General features: G+C 42.4%; 2 protein-coding genes across 2 annotated transcripts; one reads left to right on the plus strand and one right to left on the minus strand.

Moving 5' to 3' along the window:
* The first annotated feature begins 80 nt into the window (after window positions 1–80).
* LOC109896142 (ATP synthase subunit alpha, mitochondrial-like) lies at window positions 81–8,493 on the plus strand. Its single transcript, XM_020490404.2, has 11 exons — window positions 81–268; window positions 957–1,035; window positions 1,397–1,566; window positions 1,687–1,860; window positions 2,121–2,287; window positions 6,128–6,428; window positions 6,570–6,794; window positions 6,885–6,992; window positions 7,139–7,283; window positions 7,378–7,528; window positions 7,650–8,493. Exons 1-11 carry the CDS (start codon window positions 209–211, stop codon window positions 7,726–7,728), a joined length of 1,659 nt encoding a protein of 552 aa, XP_020345993.1. The 5' UTR covers window positions 81–208; the 3' UTR covers window positions 7,729–8,493.
* Window positions 8,494–13,235: 4,742 nt separating this feature from the next.
* On the minus strand, window positions 13,236–21,329 carry LOC109896141 (phospholipid phosphatase 1). Its single transcript, XM_020490402.2, has 6 exons — window positions 20,909–21,329; window positions 15,426–15,577; window positions 14,978–15,261; window positions 14,828–14,885; window positions 14,532–14,708; window positions 13,236–14,307 (listed from the first exon to the last, which is right to left on the minus strand). Exons 1-6 carry the CDS (start codon window positions 20,964–20,966, stop codon window positions 14,185–14,187), a joined length of 852 nt encoding a protein of 283 aa, XP_020345991.1. The 5' UTR covers window positions 20,967–21,329; the 3' UTR covers window positions 13,236–14,184.
* Window positions 21,330–22,067: the final 738 nt, after the last annotated feature.

Raw genomic sequence — 22,067 nt, forward strand, 5'->3', positions numbered from 1 at the left:
CAGCTGAAACGTGAACTCCGCTACAGTAGATGGCAGTAACGATTTGAAATGACAGGCTGTCATCACGGATGACATAAAATGAAGAAGAACGAAGCCGAAGCCCCCCCCCCCCCCCCCCCCAGGTCATTCGCATACATAGGACACCCTCTAAGTAAAACTAGCTGGTCTTTGCAGGTGGTGGAGGACAAGTCACATTCTCCCGTTAGAGATGTTATCCGTGCGAGTTGCAGCGGCTCTGGCCAGAAGCCTGCCCAGACGGGCTGGATTTGTGAGTATTGATTTGGTTGTTGAATGTAAGACCATTTGCATTGCACGAATTAAAATGTCAATGTAGTGGGTGTATGAAGGGTAGGCCTTTACAGGCCTCCACCTTCACACGCTTGTCTAGAACGTCATGACCCAGCAAGGCATCTCATGCCACTCGACCTGCGGTCTTGATATTTATTTTATAACGTTACATTGCTGTTTGTGTAACTCATTCATTGCACATTTCATTTAGTTTTTTCCCTTTCAATGAATGCACTTATGCGCACTTCAACTACACTACGGTCCCGTAAAATGGCTGTGCTAGCTATGTAACGTTAGTTTAGCATGCTATCCGTTAGTTAGCTAAGTTCTGTGAAGGTCAGGGTCTTTTACATACAGAATGCCCCGCCTTGCACAGAACAAGTTCATATAATTATAATTAGTTAACTACAGTGTAGTTACTTGTTTTGAAAAATGTTTTTGTAGTGGTGGTTTAACTGGCATTGCCAGCTGTCAAAAGAGAGGACATCTTGCGGACAACCTAGCTAACTAACAACGCTTGGGCTAATGCCTTGGGGCATATGTTTTGATTTCAGTTCATTGTAACGCAGCTAGCGATTCCAATATACATAGTGCGATTTATTTCCCATTGCATCAGTACAATAGCACTTGTCTTGAACAATAACTGACCATGCTTGCATTCATTCTAGGTGTCCAAGAATGTTGCCGCCGCCAGTGTAGGAGTGAATCACCTTCATACACACAGACCATGTCTTGCTGCAAAGACTGGTGCGTAAAGCGAATGACCTTTAGTTAATGACAATTACTATTTAGGTCAGAAATCCTGTTTTGCCACAAGTACCTATTTAAATGATCAGGGGTCATCAGGATGTACACTTAAAGGTGCAGTGCGACCCAATGCCTTGTAAAATAGTCTAGGCTCTGATCTTTTGGAAACATCTGTTTGGGATGGGCAATTTTTTTTAATGTCACATTCAGCTCCTAACCAGTCACTATCAATTGTTGCTATTTCTCCCTGTACAAACATATAAAAAGGGATTCCTCTATGGCTATATTATACTAACAAAAATGAGGAGTTATGTTGACTCAAGTTGAGTCCATATTTTGATGAGTGGGTTCTGTCTCCCAGGCACGGCTGAGGTGTCCTCAATCTTGGAGGAGAAGATCCTGGGGGCTGACACAAGTGCTGATCTGGAGGAGACTGGCCGTGTGCTCTCCATCGGTGATGGTATTGCCAGAGTGTACGGTCTCAGGAATGTTCAGGCTGAGGAGATGGTGGAGTTCTCCTCTGGGCTCAAGGTGCTGATCTAGACCGTTTATGAATTTAACTTAACCATGTTGCATATTGAAAGAGCTTCTGTTCAATCTAACCACTGTCGTCTTCATAATTTTACCATTGTCTTCTATCCTCTTTTCTAGGGTATGTCTCTGAACTTGGAGCCTGACAATGTTGGTGTTGTGGTGTTCGGTAATGACAAGCTGATCAAAGAGGGTGACATCGTGAAGAGGACTGGTGCCATCGTGGATGTGCCAGTTGGTGAAGAGTTGCTGGGTCGCGTGGTGGATGCATTGGGCAATGCCATTGATGGAAAGGTGAGGGCAGATTTGTAAAAAATAGTGATGTTAATTGCTAGTTCGAGTTATTATTAGAATATGACTTTTGTACTTTGAGAATTAATGCGAAATAGAAATGTATTTTATTCTCAAACCCCTTGAACACCACATAAGAAACAGGATCTCCTGTCTGATCCTTTCGGATCTAGGCCGAGTCCTGGGGTTGTGATTAGAGGTTGACTACATCCTGGGCATATCAGGTCTGATCAGAATGGCATTAACCCTACCCTGTCCCTCAGGGTCCTCTTGGGTCTAGCATCCGTAGGCGTGTGGGTCTGAAGGCCCCTGGCATCATCCCCCGTATCTCTGTGAAGGAACCGATGCAGACTGGCATCAAGGCCGTGGACAGCCTGGTGCCCATTGGGCGTGGCCAGCGTGAGCTGATCATCGGTGACCGGCAGACTGGGTAAACACAGATGGCCAGATGCCATCTTAGAAAATACCTCTATTCCTTTAGTAGGGCTAACTGGGGATTGAGCATAGAGGTCGTCTGATTAATCGGCATAGCCGATAAATCAGGGACGATTTAAAGTTTTCATAACAATCGGTAATCTGCATTTTTGGATGCCGATTGCACTCCGAGGGGACTGCGTGGCAGGCTGGCTACCTGTTATGCAAGGAGCCAAGGTAAGTTGCTAGCTAGCATTAAACTTATCTTATAAAAAAAACCTTAACATAATACAAGTTAAATACACATGGTTGATATTACTAGTTTAACAAGCTTGTCCTGCGTTGCATATAATCAATGTGGTGCCTGTTCATTTATCATCGAATCACAACCTACTTCGCCAAACGGGTGATTTAACAAGCGAATGCGTGTACAATGCACTGTTTTAGCACCAATGTACCCAACCATAAACATCAATACACAAGTATATATATTTTTTTTAACCTGCACGTTTAGTTAAATGAAATTCATGTTAGCAGGAAATTGTCACTTCTCTTGCGTTTATTGCATGCAGAGTCTAGGTATATGCAGCCGTTTGGGCCGCCTGACTCGTTACAAACTGAAGACTTTCTCCTAACAAATAACCAAATTAATTTTCCATAATTTCACATAATTATGACTTAACATTGAAGGTTGTGCAAAGTAAATGACATATTTAGTCTTATGGATGCCACCCGTTCAATAAAATACTGAACAGTTCCGTATTTCACTGAAAGAATAAACGTTGCGTTTTCGAAATGATGATTTCCGGATTTGACCATATTAATGGCTTGTATTTGTGTTTATTATAATTCTTTGATTTTAAAATGCAGTCTGACTAAGTGGTGGTAGGCAGCAGCAGGCTCGTAAGCATTCATTCAAACAGCACTTTCCTGCGTTTGCCAGCATCTATTTGCAATGCTTGAAGCACAGCGCTGTTTATGACTTCAAGCCTATTAACTCCTGTGATTAGGCTGGCAATACTATAGTGCCTGTCTAGGTGTTATAATTATTTCAGCTCTACCCAAACTTAAACGGCTTGCTCAACACGTGAAGGATGCAAAGGGACAACTCATTTCCTTTTTAATGTTTTATTTATTATTTTATTTATTTTTGTTTTGATGCCATTTGTTGAATATGTTGCAACAGTTGATTTGTTGAATGACAGGAAATAGGAATAGGTTGATAACCTTAAACAGAGAATAAACATGCATTATTTTACACAATAAACAATGCATGACACAGCAACAAAGCATGGCTTTGAATAAAGTAAATGTTTAAACAATTTAATCTAGCACTTCAAGCAATTACTTCTGCAGTCAGAAAATATCCACAAAAGAAGTCACCACTCCTACCAGAGTTAAACATGTAAATTGTGCTAAGCACTGGATGCAACATAATAAATAATTCCAAACATTACATACCAGTTGCGTCTTTGGGGTTGAACAATGAGCTGTTTGTATGTTGAGGACCCAAGCAAAGCTAAGCCCAAACATTTTATACCCATGCTTATCTGCCAGGTGCTCATGTAAAAGTAGTCCCTCCAGAAATCCTGGCTCAATGTTTTTAGTTCCACCTGTGTTTTTGGGTTATCTGCCCTCTTTGAAGCCTGGAGTTCTTTAAAGGAAGAGCTGCCATTGTGCTCATGTTTTGAGTGTTCTGTTTTTTGATGCAACAGTGCCTATTAGAACATCCAATAGTCAAAGGTATGTGAATTTTTATTTTATTTAACCAGGTAGGCAAGTTGCGAACAAGTTCTGGCCAAGATAAAGCAAAGCAGTTCGACACGAACAACAACACAGTTACACATGGAGTAAAACAAACATGCAGTCAATAATACAGTAGAAAAATGAGTCTATATACAATGTGAGCAAATGAGGTGAGAAAGGAGGTAAAGGAAAAAAATGGCCATGGTGGCGAAGTAAATACAATATAGCAAGTAAAACACTGGAATGGTTGATTTGCAGTGGAAGAATGTGCAAAGTGGAGAGAAATAATGGGGTGCAAAGGAGCTAAATAAATACAGTAGGGAAAAGGGTAGTTGTTTGGGCAAAATTATAGATGGGCTATGTACAGGTGCAGTAATCTGTGAGCTGCTCTGACAGCTGGTGCTTAAAGCTAGTGAGGGAGATAAGTGTTTCCAGTTTCAGAGATTTTTGCAGTTCGTACCAGTCATTGGCAGCAGAGAACTGGAAGGCGAGGCGGCCAAAGGAAGAATTTATTTTGGAGGTGACCAGAGAGATATACCTGCTGGAGCTCGTGCTACAGGTGGGTGCTGCTATGGTGACCAGCGAGGTGAGATAAAGGGGGACTTTACCTAGCAGGGTCTTGTAGATGACCTGGAGCCAGTGGGTTTGGCTCCAGCCAACAAGCGCTTACAGGTCGCAGTGGTGGGTAGTATATGGGGCTTTGGAGACAAAACGGATGGCACTGTGATAGACTGCATCCAATTTATTGAGTAGGGTATTGGAGGCTATTTTGTAAATGACGTTGCCGAAGTCGAGGATCGGTAGGATGGTCAGTTTTACAAGGGTATGTTTGGCAGCATGAGTGAAGGATGCTTTGTTGTGAAATAGGAAGCCAATTCTAGATTTAACTTTGGATTGGAAATGTTTTATGTGAGTCTGGAAGGAGAGTTTAGTCTAACCAGACACCTAGAATATGTGGACAACTACAAATACCTAAGACCGAACCATCCAGAGTAGTGATGTTGGGCGGGCGGGCAGGTGCAGGCAGCGATCGGTTGAAGCCTAATCTCAGGAGTTGATAGGTTTAAAGTCAAAAACAGCGCTGTGAAGCAAGCATTGCTAAGAGCTGCTGGCAAACGCAGGAAAGTGAATGCTTACGAGCCTGCTGCTGCCTACCTCCGCTTAAACAGACTGCTCTATCAAATCATAGACCCAATTATATTATAATAAACACAGAAATACGAGCCGTTGGTCATTAATATGGTCAAATTCGGGAACTCATTTCGGAAACACAATGTTTATTCTTTCAGTGAAATACGGAACCGTTCCGTATTTAATCGAACGGGCGGCAACCCTAAGTATAAATATTGTTACTTTGCACAACCTTCAATGTTAGTCATAATTATGTAAAATTCTGGCAAATTAGTTCGCAATGAGCCAGGCTGCCCAAACTGTTGCATATACCTTGACTCTGCTTGCAATGGAAGAAAGAAGTGACACAATTTCCCAAGTTAATATTGCCTACTAACATGAATTTCTTAACTAAATATGCAGGTTTAAAAAATATACTTCTGTGTATTGATTTTAAGGAAAGCATTGATGTTTATGGTTAGGTACATTCGTGCAACGATTGTGCTTTTGTTACATCATCCCTCGTTTGGCGAAGTAGGCTGTGATTCGATGATAAATTCAGGCACCGCATTGATTATATGCAATGCAGGATAAGCTAGTTAACTACACATGGTTGACGATATTACTAGGTTAACTAGTGATAATGCGAAGATTGTTTTTTATAAGTTTAATGCTAGCTAGCAACTTCCCTTGACTCCGTGCTGCACTCGTGTAACAGGTGGTCAGCCTGCCACGCAGTTTCCTTGTGGAATGCAATGTAATCGGCGTCCAAAACCAGATTATGTAAACTTGAAATAGGCCCTAATTAATCAGACTTCTCATTTCAACCAATTGCTACTGCCTTTCATTCTACTTAGAAACCATGCCTTCATAATTGCTGTAATTATTAGCCATCATATGAGTGTTTTCATTCTACTGCTGCGTCTTTTCAGATTTGATTCCCCAGACACAAGTATACCAGCAAAGTAATCTAATACAAATTCCTTTTCCAATCTAACAGCAAAACCGCTATTGCCATTGACACCATCATCAACCAGCGACGTTTCAACGAAGGCAAAGATGAGAAGAAGAAGCTGTACTGTATCTACGTTGCCATTGGCCAGAAGAGATCCACTGTGGCGCAGCTGGTGAAGAGGTTGACTGATGCTGATGCTATGAAGTACACCATTGTGGTTTCTGCTACAGCCTCTGATGCTGCTCCCCTGCAGTACTTGGCCCCCTACTCAGGCTGCTCCATGGGAGAGTTCTTCAGGGACAATGGCAAGCATGGCCTCATCATCTATGATGATTTATCCAAGCAGGTGAGAAGGGGAAGTTGGGGCTGAGTGGAGTCTTGTGTGTGTGTGATGCTACTTCATGGAGGGAAAAAATAATGAGCTGGGCTCGCACAGTGACTTCATCCATGTTCAACAGCTGTATTCTCTCCCCTCCCTACTCTCCAGGCTGTAGCCTACCGTCAGATGTCCCTGCTGCTGCGTCGTCCCCCCGGTCGTGAGGCCTACCCCGGTGATGTGTTCTACCTGCACTCCCGTCTGCTGGAGAGGGCCGCCAAGATGCACGACAACTTTGGCGGCGGCTCCCTGACCGCTCTGCCCGTCATTGAGACCCAGGCCGGAGACGTGTCTGCTTACATCCCCACCAACGTCATCTCAATCACTGATGGACAGGTGGGTGTGATGTTGACTGGAAATGACGTCCATCCACATGTCAAAGATTAATGTAATCCCTAAACAAGAGGTGTGCTCTCTCCCTGGCAGATCTTCTTGGAGACTGAGTTGTTCTACAAAGGTATCCGCCCAGCCATCAACGTGGGTCTGTCTGTGTCCAGAGTTGGATCAGCTGCCCAGACCAAGGCCATGAAGCAGGTACGAACTGTGGTTCTGAAGGAGACTTGTCTTTGGATAAATGCGGATCAACTTCCTTGCAGTTCATCAGTTAGCCCACAGTATATATATTTTTTCACTTGAATCGGTCTCCTAAATCCATGATGTATTTGGTCCTTTCTGTGTAGGTGGCTGGTACCATGAAGCTGGAGCTGGCCCAGTACCGTGAGGTCGCTGCTTTCGCCCAGTTCGGCTCCGACCTGGACGCTGCCACCCAGCAGCTGCTCAACAGGGGCGTCCGTCTCACCGAGCTGCTTAAGCAGGGACAGTACTGTGAGTGTCGCCACCAGTATGCTAAAATTTTGATATTTTTGTTGTCCGCAAGGCCCACAATTTTTATTTTAATGGGTTTCTTTCCCTCCCATAGGCCCAATGGCCATTGAGGAGCAGGTGACTGTCATCTACGCTGGTGTCAGAGGTCACTTGGACAAGATGGACCCTTCTAAGATCACCAGGTTTGAGAAGGCCTTCCTTGGGCACGTACTCAGCCAACACCAGGACCTGCTCACCACAATCAGGTAACACACATGGGACTACCACAATGATCTGAGTTATAAGTCAAGTGGTTAATGTTAAAATGGTAACATGTGTTGATATACACTTCATCTGAACTGATGGGACACCATTGTTTCTTTCCAGGACTGATGGCATGATCTCACCTACAGCTGATGCCAAACTGAAGGAGATTGTGTTGACCTTCCTCTCCAGCTTTGAATAATGTGTGAAACTGCTCCTGGTCCTTCATTGTGCTTGCTACCTGTCTTGGCCCCCGTTGTCCTAATGTTATATGTGAGCTACTGAAGGCCAGAACCTCCATGTACAGATTTCTCCAAAGAATAAATAAAATTTTACAACCCTGGAGAGCTGTGGTAAAATGTGACTTTATGGTAGGGTGTGCAGGTCCAGCAGATTTTCTACTTGGAAGGGTATAAATGATCATGTGAGAAGTAAAGGAGAATCCCTGCATTCTGTTCTGTTGCAGTGATGTTTCACCCACTTGGGGTCTTATTATACTAAAACTACCCTAAATACAGTATCTTAACTTCGTTCATGAATTTCACTTTCATCTTGTTAGAATAAAAACAGGGTGGTCTCAAAATATATTGATTTTAACAGGACATGAATTGTCATTCTTGCACCTTGTGAAAAATGCAGCACATTCAGTCAAACATGGCTCATTTCAAAATTGATTTAAATACATCTATGGGTTTGAACCCTTGTGTGGTGTTCATGTTTTTATTATTCACCCAATGTTAGCAGGTCTGGACCAACAACATTGGGTTTTTAAAACGATACAGCATAACAATTTATGTTAAATTACTTAATGTTGACCTATCAATTACAGCAAAATGGACAATCCCTTACATGGTTAATATTAGCCATTCACATCTGCTAGATCACATTTATCAATAGCACTTTGTTTTTGTAAACCAATGTATAAGTAAGACGGGTGGAATAAATCATGTTTATCTTGAGCAACAAATGAAATGAGGTTTTAATGTGTTTATTGCTTTGAACTGAACAAATTGGAAGGACAAATTTTCCATAGTATTTTATGGAACTATTAAATGAGCTCCATTGACAATGCATTAAGGCTGGTCTACACACATGAGGGACAGAATTTAACTGTTGCAAATCTATTTCTTTCACTTGATGCATGTGTACTGTGTCTTTCTGTCTTTGGGTCCACACATCGCAGCGCTTCTTGTTGCTACTGGCTCCAATCTGAAAACACTTAGTGAGATGTAACATTCCTGAACTCACGTAGTTACAGCAGGCCAAGGTAGGAGAGTCAGACACACGCGCATACTTCCGGTATTGGAGTTGTTGCTTCTGTGGGTTGGGCGGATGGGGCACCAGCATCCTCGCGATGGCTGGGGTCCTTGGGATATGTTGCTTCCTCTGGATTTGAGGTCTTACCAATGCCTTGCCCAGCCCCTTGAAAAAGAGCCCCCTCTGGAGCTTCCCTCTGTTCCAATCTGGGTTCAACGCCATCCAGATGACAAACGTGTCGTATGTCAAGATGTTGAATATCACAAGAGGCCAGCGTAGGGTTCTACTTCTGCAGCTGTAGCCAGTCACCAGCTTGTCTAAATTTTCCACCCCTCCTTTTGTGGCATTGTAATCCATTATGATTTCTGTTTTTTGATGCTCCTGGCCACAGATTCTCCCATCCTTATGCAGCGTACTCATGAGTACCACATTTTTGCCTTTCTTTGGCACGTAGGACACTAGGGACGTGTCGGCCATGAACACTAACTTAGAGGAATCGATAGGCCTGTTCCGTGTATTCATCAGCTGAGGTGCAAGTTCTGGCTTGCTTTTTTGTACTGTTCCTACCATCGTCAGCTTCCTCTTGAGCTTATGTGAAGTGAAAAAGTTATTGCAGGTGAGTTGAAAAAGGCAAACCTTTTTGTTTAATTTTTACTTGTTTTCACCTACAGACACACTTTTCCACACTTTTATTACCCTCGGGTCCAGTGGACCCGAATACCACATATGTAATATAAATGTGTAGGGGGGTGCACAGTGTACACTCAATGAAAATGTGTTATTTTACATGCTATTCACAGAAAATGAGCCAAGGCCAATGAGTCTCATTCATTGAATCATTTTTATTTTAGTAAACATTGAAAGTGGGTCCCACAGACCCGGACACCACACAAGGGTTAAATACCACTGCTGCAATGTCTATTGGGTAGTTCCTGTCAGGGCTCATGTGTAAACATTTCTGTAAAGCAGGAATGGTGGGTGTTACTTGTTTGATACAATGGAAGTAAAGGTATCCACATTTATTGTAAAACTCTTGCTATCACGTTTCCCAGATCTAGTACAGCTCTTTGAACATTAGTCTGGATTGTGAGAACTGTATTACTCTTATTTGACCTTGCATTCCAAACGTTTTGAATAAGATGAAGTTTTACTCTTGAACATGGAATCTGTCAAATCCTTTGCAAGCGTCATCCATTTGCTTCTCTGTAACCACCTACTGCAATGCTACTTTTATCCACCAGAGGGTAGTAGTTAGCCTGGCTAACATTCTTGCCATTGAAAAAAGCAGCTAGTGGGGATCCCTAATAAATACAAATACAAAATTACCACTCAGTCTGGCTACCAGTCTTTTTAGCTAACATTAACATTCCATTTAAAATGACAGGAGTGGAATGTTAGCTAAAAACACCGGTAGCCAGACTAAGTGGTAATTTTGTATTTGTATTTATTAGGGATCCCCACTAGCTGCTTTTTTCAATCTGATTCTACTGCTTAAATCAGTATCCTGATGTGGAATAGAGTTCCATGTAATCATGGCTCTATGTAGTACTGTGCGCCTCCCATGGTCTGTTCTGGACTTGGGGATTGTGAAGAGACCTCTGGTAGCTTGTCTTGTGGGGTATGCATGGGTGTCCAAGCTGTGTGCTAGTAGTTTAAACAGACAGCTCGGGGCATTCAGCTTGTCAACACTTCTTACAAAAGAAAGTATTGATGAAGTCAATCTCTCCTCCAACTTTGAGCCATGAGACATTGACATGCACATTATTAATGCTAGCTCTCTGTGTACATTTAAGGGCTAGCCGTGCTGCCCTGTTCTGAGACAATTGTAATTTTCCTAAGTGTCTCTTTGGGGCACCTGACCACACGACTGAACAGTAGTCCAGGTGCAACAAAACTAGGGCCTGTAGGACCTGCCTTGTTGTTAGTGCTGTTAAGAAGGTAGAAACTAGGGCCTGTAGGACCTGCCTTGTTGACAGTGCTGTTAAGAAGGTAGAAACTAGGGCCTGTAGGACCTGCCTTGTTGACGGTGCTGTTAAGAAGGTAGAAACTAGGGCCTGTAGGACCTGCCTTGTTGACAGTGCTGTTAAGAAGGTAGAAACTAGGGCCTGTAGGACCTGCCTTGTTGACAGTGCTGTTAAGAAGGTAGAAACTAGGGCCTGTAGGACCTGCCTTGTTGACAGTGCTGTTAAGAAGGTAGAAACTAGGGCCTGTAGGACCTGCCTTGTTGACGGTGCTGTTAAGAAGGTAGAAAATAGGGCCTGTAGGACCTGCCTTGTTGACAGTGCTGTTAAGAAGGTAGAAACTAGAGCCTGTAGGACCTGCCTTGTTGATAGTGCTGTTAAGAAGGCAGAGCAGAGCTTTATTTTGGACATACTTCTCCCCATCTTAGCTACTGTTGTATCAACATGTTGTTGGTCTTCTGGTTGACTTCACTTCAGGAGTGCAGGCAATATCATCTATTTAACAAACATGAGAAATGTCTGGTATTTTATTTTTTACTTTTGCACTCAAACTGTTCTAAACATTAAGTTGTGCATTTTAGAGAATGTACCTAGTTGATTCATTTGAACACTTCAGTTGTAGAATGCATCACCCAAAGCATCACTCATTGCTTGGCAAGAGGGAGAGAGCAACATGTGACAGTTTGAATGGGGCTTCTGTCAAAGAGGACTATTGTCTGGGTCAAAATAGTCTCGTTCCCAGCCGTGTGTACCACTATTATCCGGGTCAGAACAACGTGTGACAAAGGAAAAACCAAAAGAGGCATCCCAGTGTCAGACATTGTTGCATTTCGTACTAAGGTGATGCTGGGTATATATATAAAAACATCTAATCACAATTTACCATGAGTGAGTCCAACATAAAATGCAAAAAGACAGTGGAAATGTATGTTTTTTTGCATTTAGTACCCTACATCTGGAATTTCAATTAAGTCCAGGCAGACAGTAGGCTTATGTTTATGGTATTAAAAACAGCATATTTATTCCACTTTGCACATTTCACACATACTTTATTAACCATGTAATTCATATGTTATACCATGTAACACATGGAACACTTCAAACTTAACTGGTTCATCTTCTAGAGAGATGTAGCAGTGTTGTATTTTATCTTAGATCTTTCTCAGACATGCACCGAGGCATGAGCTGTTTTGACCTTCTATTAAATCAACTAAACTATACCAGCTTTTATAGTCCGTTTCCAAATGCAAAAGTCACATGAACATACATTTATTTGTCATGTGATCATTTCACATGAACATCACACGATGAACATGACGTTTCCTTCTATTCAATATCTTAGATTTTGTATGCAGTATATTTCCCTTTGTAGTCTCATGACAACATTGAATCAGAAAAATGTAATAATATCCTTTCAATATTATTAAAATGATCTCTTTGTAAATTGTCATTCTCTGGATAGGTCCCCCATTAATCTTTAGTATTAAGCTCTACTTTGGTGAGAGGCTGTCCTTTAGAACATCAAATATGGATTCACAGAGGAATAGAACATGCCTGGTAGGCTGGAAGGAACCAAATGGCTCCTCCTGTCACACAAAATAGAAGTGATCTCTTTTCAGACCAAAATCACAATGGAGAAAATCTGGGCCTCCATTAGGGCCCAGAGTGTTTCCTGGTCAGATCACAGGGCCAGGAAAAGTAATGGGACATGAAAGTCATGTAGAGGGTAGAGGAGAGCCCTAAAGCAGAAATCGCTCAACCTTATAACGCTCTGTAATTAGACATGGCATGAAGACATTGTTCAAATAGATCCCTAGCAGGTGATCGTGTTGTTATCCAAACCATGCTATACTGTCCTTCTCTGAGTATTCAACAGGTAATAATCGCAGAGAGCAGGCCATACTGAAAGCCTATAGCTCATACAGACAGTAAAAATGGTAGGTACGTAAAACACATTTTTACCGGACAGCAACTAAGCACCGACAGCAGATGTTAGTTAAAGGACTACAGTGAATTATGGTGCAATTTACATAAGAATGTGTTTGATTTGAATGTGATTTCGTTCTCATTTGCATGCCCATAGTTTATATGTGTGTGGCTGACAGGTGAGGACACACCCACATTGGGAAATGGGATAAACAACAGAGACAGAACACAAATATTTCCAGACTTGCGGTGAGTAGCCTACGCCTCTAGTCTGTATTGTGGCTTTTGAGCAGTCATTGGGAATATGTTCAGAACTCACCCTGCCTTCCCTCCTGAGCCTCTGCGGCCCAGAGGCCCCACTTAACTCTCATTTCAAAAAGAAACCCTTTATGTCAACGGGACATCCTGGTTAATTAAAGGTTGAAGAAATAACAAAAAGCAGCCTACCCAGGCTATTTGACAGGTATGGGTTTGGCCTTTCTGTATGGCTAGTTTCTGTCTCTGATGATCTCACAAAAACAATGCACATATTTCTACAGTTTCCTCGTACCAAAGAAGCCAAATGGAATGCCATCTTTCTTTATCTCAGATCACAGATACAGGTTTTACAACAGTACTTCAAAAAAGATACAACAAACTGTAAAAAAAAAAGAAAGAAAAGTGAATTTGTGTAGTTGCCATCATGATTTTTACTATTGGACACATTTGTTAGGAGTTTGCAGGGAGCTTTGAGCAAGTAGCAGCAACAATCTGGCTAAGGCAGTATTAAAAAGTATATACAGTACATAGTACATCATTTCAGATTTCAATAAGTCTCCTGGCTTTCATTTAAGCTTTGGGACAGTAAGGGTTCACAGATGTACGATTTGTTATTGGCCTGGCTGCACACCAGTGGAGCCTGCTGAGGGGAGGATGGCTCATTATAATGGCTGGAATGGAGTGTAATAGAAGGAATGGTATCAAACACATGAAAACCATTCCAGCCATTATAATGAGCCTTTCTCCCCTCAGCAGGCTCCACTGCTGCACACATGGACACTCTGCTCACTGTGACAACTGGGATTCCATTCATTTCAAACAAAAGCTTCAAACCAATGCAAACACAACAGCTCCAACAAACTCAGACCTCGCAGCCTAATGTAAAGACCAGAAACCCAATCCACAGATCATTAGCTCTACACACCCAACCAAAGGAGACAGCCTAGGCAAGATCATTGGCACTGAGAGGGCTAGCAGCTGTCTTCAGGGCTCTGGCAAAGTGACCACCACAACAGCCAATGCCAATGAACTGCAATGCATTGAAATAAATAACCATAGTCCTCCGTAGCGGATGGCAGGTAGTAGTAGCTAGCTTAGCATGCTACTAGTCCTCCATAGCGGATGGTGTGTAGTGGTAGCTAGCTTAGCATGCTCCTAGTCCTCCGTAGCGGATGGCAGGTAGTAGTAGCTAGCTTAGCATGCTACTAGTCCTCCATGCGTTGTCTGCTACAGTAAGTCATGTTGTGGCCAAAGCTTCAGTTTGTGCTTCCATAGTGGTTCTCATTATCTGGGTTGTCCTGGAGACTGGTTTCGGACGTCTCCTCTTGTATCTCTACTGGATCAACAGGCCTCTTGAAGAAGTCGGACGCATAGAACACCTGTGTTGGTAGAGCAGAGAACATGATTTGTTTATACAATGGAGACAAAAACGGAGAAAACGACCATGATACAACCATGAATGTGTGCGATGTTGTCTCTAAGGGAATGAGAATAAAAGGTTTGTTTGCTAATTCCTTGATGTGTTTATCCTAATTATGCTAGTGCCCTTGGTGGTAGCATGTTCATTGCTGTATTAAACCATAGCCTACAGCTAGCTACCCACCGTGAGTATTGCGGCTATCGCCCCCTGCAGGAGGCCAGTAAGTACGTCACTCCAGTGGTGTTTGTAGTCAGAGATGCGCGACAGTCCCACGTAGATGGACATTGCAATCAGGAAGAACTGTATGGTGGGTCTGAGGAGCCTGGCCCACTCTGTCTGCAGTCTGGCCTGGACATACAGCTACAAGAGGAAAAGAAGGACACCATCAACATCATGAAAGGGAGCTATTGCTCAGGGCCGAAGGAACTGTTGTAGCCTCCCTGTATGTACTGTATGTAACAATGATCTACTATACTTACTGCAAGGAACAGCATACAGTACATAGAAAAAGATGAGTGACCAGAAAAGAAGGAAAGTCTGTAAAAACAAAAAGACAAAGGAGATTAGGGGAAGCTACAGCATGGCAAACACCTTTTGAGCTTGCATAACCCTCGGAGCCCTTACTGTACCTGGCCTCATCTACCATATCCTTGTCCCCGGTACAGGTGAAGTTCTCCATGTAGCCTCCGGCCCTGCAGTTGATATGGTCCCACACAGGCTTACACACAGCCAGGAAGTGCGGCCGCAGTCGACCAATCGAGTACTTGGCAATATCCGTCAGTGATTGGCTAGCAGCAGCCCCGAATAGGAAGCTGGCCACTGCTTTATAAATGCGCGCCACGTAGTTAGTCCCCAAGGACGATTTGGTTTTGACAAGAGTCATATAGACGCCAAGGCACTCACCACTGACTACCTGTAACAGCAAGAAAGTCATCTTTAACTGAGGTCAATTGAATATGTTAACATATTGTCTCATATAATTGCAGTTTTACCACAAACCTTTAAAACACACATGCCTGATATGTTGATGACATTTTGAGGAGAATATATGAGAACAGGGCAGAGGTAATGACTTACCACAATCAGTGTGAAAGGGATCATGACTCCCCCCAGTAACTGATAGGATATGGTGTCCTCTTTCAGGGGGTATCTGATGGACTCATCATTACAGAAGAAACCCCTTTTGAAGGGATTGTGCTGAGGGGTGAGGATCGCAAAAGGAAGCCCAACTGGAGAGAGAAAGATAATCAGCAATAATCTCCTTGTTCAAACTATCTTTTGTAATTCTGTCCAACAAGCTTTTGACCAATTTTTAAAAAAATCAAAAGTCACAAGAGAAATTAACTTGCTAGGCAAAACCTGATACAAAACAATAACCAAATAAGACGTGCTTGTTCATGTTTTCACTTGATTTGGTTAGTCCATTTCTCTCCCTCCCTCTCACCTTACCAAATAGCCCAGCCATGGCCAAGTTAACAAATGAAGGTAAAAGTCAATATAATGGAGGAGGTAGAGTCTCCTAAATAACTAATAGAGTCCAGGATGTGAGTGGACAGCACATCAACTAATTGATTTGACAGAGTTGTCATGGAGATGCTGGCATGGATGTCTAAATGCTTCTAATGATGTCAGTCAGACTCACTCAGGCACACAGTCTAACTGACCTCTAACAGTTGGGAGCACTTTCTCACACTGCTCTGCTCTCATCTGATTTCTATCTCGCTCCTCTTATTCACTGTCCACAACATTAGGCCTTTACCAAGAGAAATATGGAAATCTAGGCCTAACTATCCAATGTGACACCAATGGGATATTACCCATTGGTAATCAATGTCAGAAGCCTGGCATTCTCAACAACACTAACAGAAAGATATAGAAGAGTCAGTGGGGGTGCTGCTGTGGCCCAGGAGTGGGGAATGCAGACAATGAAAGCAAATGCTGAAAAATAAGTTCAAAAGAGGAGCAGTAGAATTCCATGTCCTGATATCTCTTTCTGTCTCTCAAGGTAAGCCCTCTCTCTTGTATCATTCATTTGCACACTGCAGAAGGAGACATAGACTAGTACGGCACACTGTTTCCACCGCACAGCGCATTTCATCAGCTTCTATGTTTAACAGAGTTTGTTGTAAGTTCAAAGTAGGTTTGCTGTTTCTTAAAATATCCTTCTATTCCCACTTCCAAACTTCACAGATACTTAATTTGCTGTTTGTATCACGCAGGTTACACAACCAGCAATTGTTCTAAGCATTAGAGTGTACGTGAATAGGAGTGCTTCAATTAGCTATCTGTTCCACCCTCTGGCCAACTCCGTTGGCAGATTCCAGCCAAAATGAGATAACTAGCAGTCACAGGTCTTTGATTAGAGCTTGTCCTGTAATGTTGGGGAGTATGGACACCATATGCCATCCTTTGTAAAACATTCTGACTGCATCTAATTGATCACAAAGGGTGAAAAAGAATCCAGAACAACTCCAGTATAGAACATTGCTCAAAGGGTTTTAAAAGTGCTACACTAGCCACTAACCAAGTCACTCGTAGGCACAGACTTACCATCCTTTTAGCTTCATTTTAAGGACCAAGATGTGAAATATAGAGATTTGGCAAAAGGGTAAACACCAAAACACAGGTTTTCAGAGGTTTGAGTTGTTTTGTGTTTTTGCTATTTGTTTCTGTGTAACTACAGATGTTGCAGGATTTGTGTAACGAATGACAGCATGACACTACTATATTATGAGAGAAACAAGTTTGTTTATGTCATTGAGCAGAGATGGCCAACTATCTTAAAACATCCTAAAAATAAGAAATGTTCTCCCTCCTGCTTCCATATTTTAAAAAGCAAGGTTCCCTGGCACTTTTGTGCTGTCTTACAACTACTTAGTCTTGTCAAGACATCGTACTCAGTGTTGACCACATGAGTTCAGAGACTACAAAAACAATGGTCTTGTCGAAAAGCATTACATGCGACCAAGACCCTTACCCAGAGTATCAAGACCCAGATCCAAACAGAGTTTAGATCAATACCAGTTGCGGACTTCCCATTAGGCGGAAGAGGCAATGGCCTCAGGCCACACATCAGGGGCTTCGTGAGATGGACATAATAAAACATTTTAAAAACATATTTTCCGCTTGAAGCCCACAGTTGCTATGCTGGATTTAATTGTCATTTTTTTGTCAATGAACTACACAAAATACTCTGTCATGTCAAAGTGGAAGAAAAAAACATGAAAAATAAAACACTAATATATCTTGATTACGTAAGTACACCTTGACTGTACAATATTTGCACATTGTTATTTTTTAAATTCTTCAAGCTCTGTCAAGTTGGTTGTTGATCATTGCTAGACAGACATTCTCAAGTCTTGCCATAGATGTCAAGCTAAGTCAAAGCTGTAACTATGCCACTCAGGAACATTCAATGTCGTCTTGATAAGCAACTTCATTGTATATTTGGCCTTGTGTTTTAGGTTATTGTCCTGCTGAAAGGTGAATTTCTCTCCCAGTGTCTGTTGGAAAGCAGACCGAACCAGGTTTTCCTCTAGGATTTTGCCTGTGCTTAGCTGTATTCCTTTTCTTTTTATCATAAAAAAAACCTCACTTGTCCATGCCGATGACAAGCATACCCATAACGTAATGTAGCCACCACCATGCTTGAAAATATGAAGAGTGGTACTCAACGATGTGTTGTGTTGGATTTGCCCCAAACATAACACTTTGTATTCAGAACATAAAGTCAATTTCTTTGCCACATTTTTAGCAGTTTTACTTTAGTGCCTTATTGCAAACATGATGCATGTTTTTGAATATTTTTATTTTGTACAGGATTCCTTCTTTTCACTCTGGCAATTAGGTTAGTAAAGTGGATTAACAACAATGTTGTTCACAGCCATTAAACTGTAACTGTTTTAAAGTCACTATTGGCCTCATGGTGAAATCCCTGAGTGGTTTCCTTCCTCTCTGGCAACTGAGTTAGGAAGGATGCCTGTATATTTGTAGTGACTGGGTGTATTGACACAATCCAAAATGTAATTCATAACTTCACCTTGCTCCAAGGGATATTCAAGGTCTCCTTTTTTTGTACCCATCTACAAATCGGTGCCTTTCTTTGTAAGCCGATGGAAACCTCCCTGGTCTTTTTGGTTGAATCTTTGTTTGAAATTCACTGCTCGACTGTAGGACCTCACAGATAATTGTATGTGTGGGGTACACAGATGAGGTAGTCATTCAAAAATCATGTTAAACACTATTATTGCGCACAGAGTGAGTCCATGCAACTTATTATGTTACTTGTTAAGCATATTTTTACTCATGAACTTATTTAGGCGTGCCATAACAAATGGTTGAATAGTTATTGACTCAAGACATTTCTGGTTTTCATTTTTAATTAATTTGTAAAAACATAATTCCACTTTGACATTATGGGGTATTGTGTGTAGGCCAGTGGCACAACATCAATTTAATACATTTTTAATTCAGGTTGTAACACAACAAAATGTGGAAAAAGTCAAGTGATCTGAATACATTCTGAAGCCACCGTAGGTCATTAAGGGGTCTGAATACTTTCTGAATCCACCGTAGGTCATTAAGGGTCTGAATACATTCTGAAGCCACCATAGGTCATTAAGGGTCTGAATAATTTCTGAAGCCACTGTAGGTCATTAAGGGGCCTGAATACATTCTGAAGCCACTGTAGGTCATTAAGGGGTCTGAATACATTCTGAAGCCACCGTAGGTCATTAAGGGGCCTGAATACATTCTGAAGCCAACGTAGGTCATTAAGGGGTCTGAATACATTCTGAAGCCACCGTAGGTCATTAAGGGGCCTGAATACATTCTGAAGCCACCGTAGGTCATTAAGGGTCTGAATACTTTCTGAAGCCACTGTAGGTCATTAAGGGGCCTGAATACATTCTGAAGCCACCGTAGGTCATTAAGGGGCCTGAATACATTCTGAAGCCACCGTAGGTCATTAAGGGGCCTGAATACATTCTGAAGCCACCGTAGGTCATTAAGGGTCTGAATACATTCTGAAGCCACCGTAGGTCATTAAGGGGCCTGAATACATTCTGAAGCCACCGTAGGTCATTAAGGGTCTGAATACATTCTGAAGCCACCGTAGGTCATTAAGGGTCTGAATACATTCTGAAGCCAACGTAGGTCATTAAGGGTCTGAATACTTCCTGAAGCCACCGTAGGTCATTAAGGGTCTGAATAATTTCTGAAGCCACTGTAGGTCATTAAGGGGCCTGAATACATTCTGAAGCCACTGTAGGTCATTAAGGGGTCTGAATACATTCTGAAGCCACCGTAGGTCATTAAGGGGCCTGAATACATTCTGAAGCCACCGTAGGTCATTAAGGGGCCTGAATACATTCTGAAGCCACCGTAGGTCATTAAGGGGCCTGAATACATTCTGAAGCCACCGTAGGTCATTAAGGGTCTGAATACTTTCTGAAGCCACTGTAGGTCATTAAGGGGCCTGAATACATTCTGAAGCCACCGTAGGTCATTAAGGGTCTGAATACATTCTGAAGCCACCGTAGGTCATTAAGGGGCCTGAATACATTCTGAAGCCACCGTAGGTCATTAAGGGGCCTGAATACATTCTGAAGCCACCGTAGGTCATTAAGGGTCTGAATACATTCTGAAGCCACCGTAGGTCATTAAGGGTCTGAATACATTCTGAAGCCACCGTAGGTCATTAAGGGGCCTGAATACATTCTGAAGCCACCGTAGGTCATTAAGGGGCCTGAATACATTCTGAAGCCACCGTAGGTCATTAAGGGTCTGAATACATTCTGAAGCCACCGTAGGTCATTAAGGGGCCTGAATACATTCTGAAGCCACCGTAGGTCATTAAGGGTCTGAATACATTCTGAAGCCACCGTAGGTCATTAAGGGGCCTGAATACATTCTGAAGACATTGTGGGTCATTTTTCTGTTAAAATGTCATCTTCTTCCTTTTCTTTTCTCATTGCTGCAGCTTCATTTCAATGAAAGTCACATTTGCAATCATATCATGTGATGCACACAAACTCTCATAAGAAGTATATACTGATTCAAAGGGGGTGTGGAAGATTTCAAAACCCCTCCGTGGTAGGATACACATGAGTATCCTCGATGAAAGTTAGGCCTGAGGCCTCCAAATCACTAAGTCCACCCCTGAAGACTCCATCTTTGCAGTCGAGGGTCACAGAAATGTATCCTAATTTGAGAATCACTCATATACATATACACAAAGTTATTTCCTGGTCAAACATGGTAAAGAAAAACTCCTGGTTATTATATTGCACAGTCTTACTGTGTGTTGTCTTGTATGCTATTATAACTGTGGTATCCACAATCTCTAGTGGATGAGCAATAGAATGAATCAGCAGCGAAATAGGGCACTCATTCATTCAGACTTAGCAAAGCATATTTGCAATAAAGTTGTAATAAAGAGATACCTCAATGGGACTGGTGTTTAGGCTGCAGTTGTCTAGTGCAGAATAACTTCTCACAGAAAAGGGAACTATAGGCCATGACACTGCCAACAACAACTGTATAGTACGTAGGCTACATACCGAGAATAAGGCAGGTAACGTCGAGAAGGACGAGTGGGATTCTGCCCGTTTCAAACATGTTGCGTCTCGGGACTTCTGTCTGACAAATCCGTAAACTCGTGAGCGTTCGGCTGCTGTCGGCTTTCTTCCGGCGAGATGAGAGACAGTTTATCTGTCGAACATGCCTGGCAATTGTGTTAACCCAGGGGAACCGTATACAGTCTCGTTTATAAACTACTCCTAAAACCTTTACGTTGTCAATCCCTTACCCTTTAAAATTGTCACAGCCCAACTTCATAATAAACGGATTTTTCAGCGAAAGACGCTCGTAATCTTCTGGCCCGTCTCGTACGATGCTCCGGAAATAACACAGGCAGGCCTCCAGTTGTGTTAATGATAGGGCAGTGGACTCAGGTGAAGAGCCTATCGTGTGCTTGCTAGTGAAATACGACAGCCGTCGCCCAATGCTTGACTGGCTCCAATCCCCTCCCCTTTGCTATGGAAAGTTGAGGTAACGTCACTTTTGCTATTATTGGAAACTCCACGGCTAGAGGGTGGGAAAAGAGTTCAATGGAACAGCACCAAACATGATCAATTAATTTACTCTGATTATGTTGACCAATTCTTAATAGAAGGATGATGATAACAGAAGTGTACATTTTTTCCATACATTTTTACAGGGGCGCAAGTTTCACTGGGGACGGGGGGACATGTCCCTCCACATTCTATAATTGCATTTTTGTCCCCCCCACTTTTAGCATTGGAATGTGACAGTGGCAACCCATCATTCAGGGCCCCACCTTTTTCCCCTGTTTTGCATGCTATATTGACGTTAATATGTGTCACATATCAGTTTGCAAACAATGTAAAAAAAAAAAACATTGTTAATAAAGCTGCATACAAACCTGGTCTCTTTTTTGCTTTCTTGTTGAGTAAGTCAACTCCAAAATGCAGGTGTTTCAGCCTAGCTCAGTGCTTTCTGTGGTGTTGGGCCAGCCAGCGGAAAATATGGAGAGTAGGTGTTGGTAATGTTCTCTGGTTGCGCCGTGATTGGGTAATGTTCTCTAGTTGCGACGGGATTGGCTCAGTGTTCTGTCACTCATGGGGACACTACATCACTGCCAAATCTAAGGGTAGAGCTCGAAAATTCAAGCCCATTGGGTGCTGCCATAGAGTTACA

This window comes from Oncorhynchus kisutch, linkage group LG8 (genome assembly GCF_002021735.2).
Source record: "Oncorhynchus kisutch isolate 150728-3 linkage group LG8, Okis_V2, whole genome shotgun sequence".
In the NCBI taxonomy this organism is placed as follows: Eukaryota; Metazoa; Chordata; class Actinopteri; order Salmoniformes; family Salmonidae; genus Oncorhynchus; species Oncorhynchus kisutch.

What these genes read in the sequence shown, in the direction of transcription:
- LOC109896141 (XM_020490402.2), bottom strand. Translation starts at nt 20,966, where the DNA reads ATGTTTGAAACGGGCAGAATCCCACTCGTCCTTCTCGACGTTACCTGC. An exon ending in GATATGGTAGATGAGGCCAG is followed by an intron (nt 14,886 to 14,977) that starts GTACAGTAAGGG and finishes TTGTTTTTACAG; the next exon opens with ACTTTCCTTCTTTTCTGGTC. An exon ending in ACTGTATGCTGTTCCTTGCA is followed by an intron (nt 14,709 to 14,827) that starts GTAAGTATAGTA and finishes TTCCTCTTGTAG; the next exon opens with CTGTATGTCCAGGCCAGACT.
- LOC109896142 (XM_020490404.2), top strand. Translation starts at nt 209, where the DNA reads ATGTTATCCGTGCGAGTTGCAGCGGCTCTGGCCAGAAGCCTGCCCAGA. An exon ending in ATGTCTTGCTGCAAAGACTG is followed by an intron (nt 1,036 to 1,396) that starts GTGCGTAAAGCG and finishes TCTGTCTCCCAG; the next exon opens with GCACGGCTGAGGTGTCCTCA. An exon ending in AGTTCTCCTCTGGGCTCAAG is followed by an intron (nt 1,567 to 1,686) that starts GTGCTGATCTAG and finishes CCTCTTTTCTAG; the next exon opens with GGTATGTCTCTGAACTTGGA.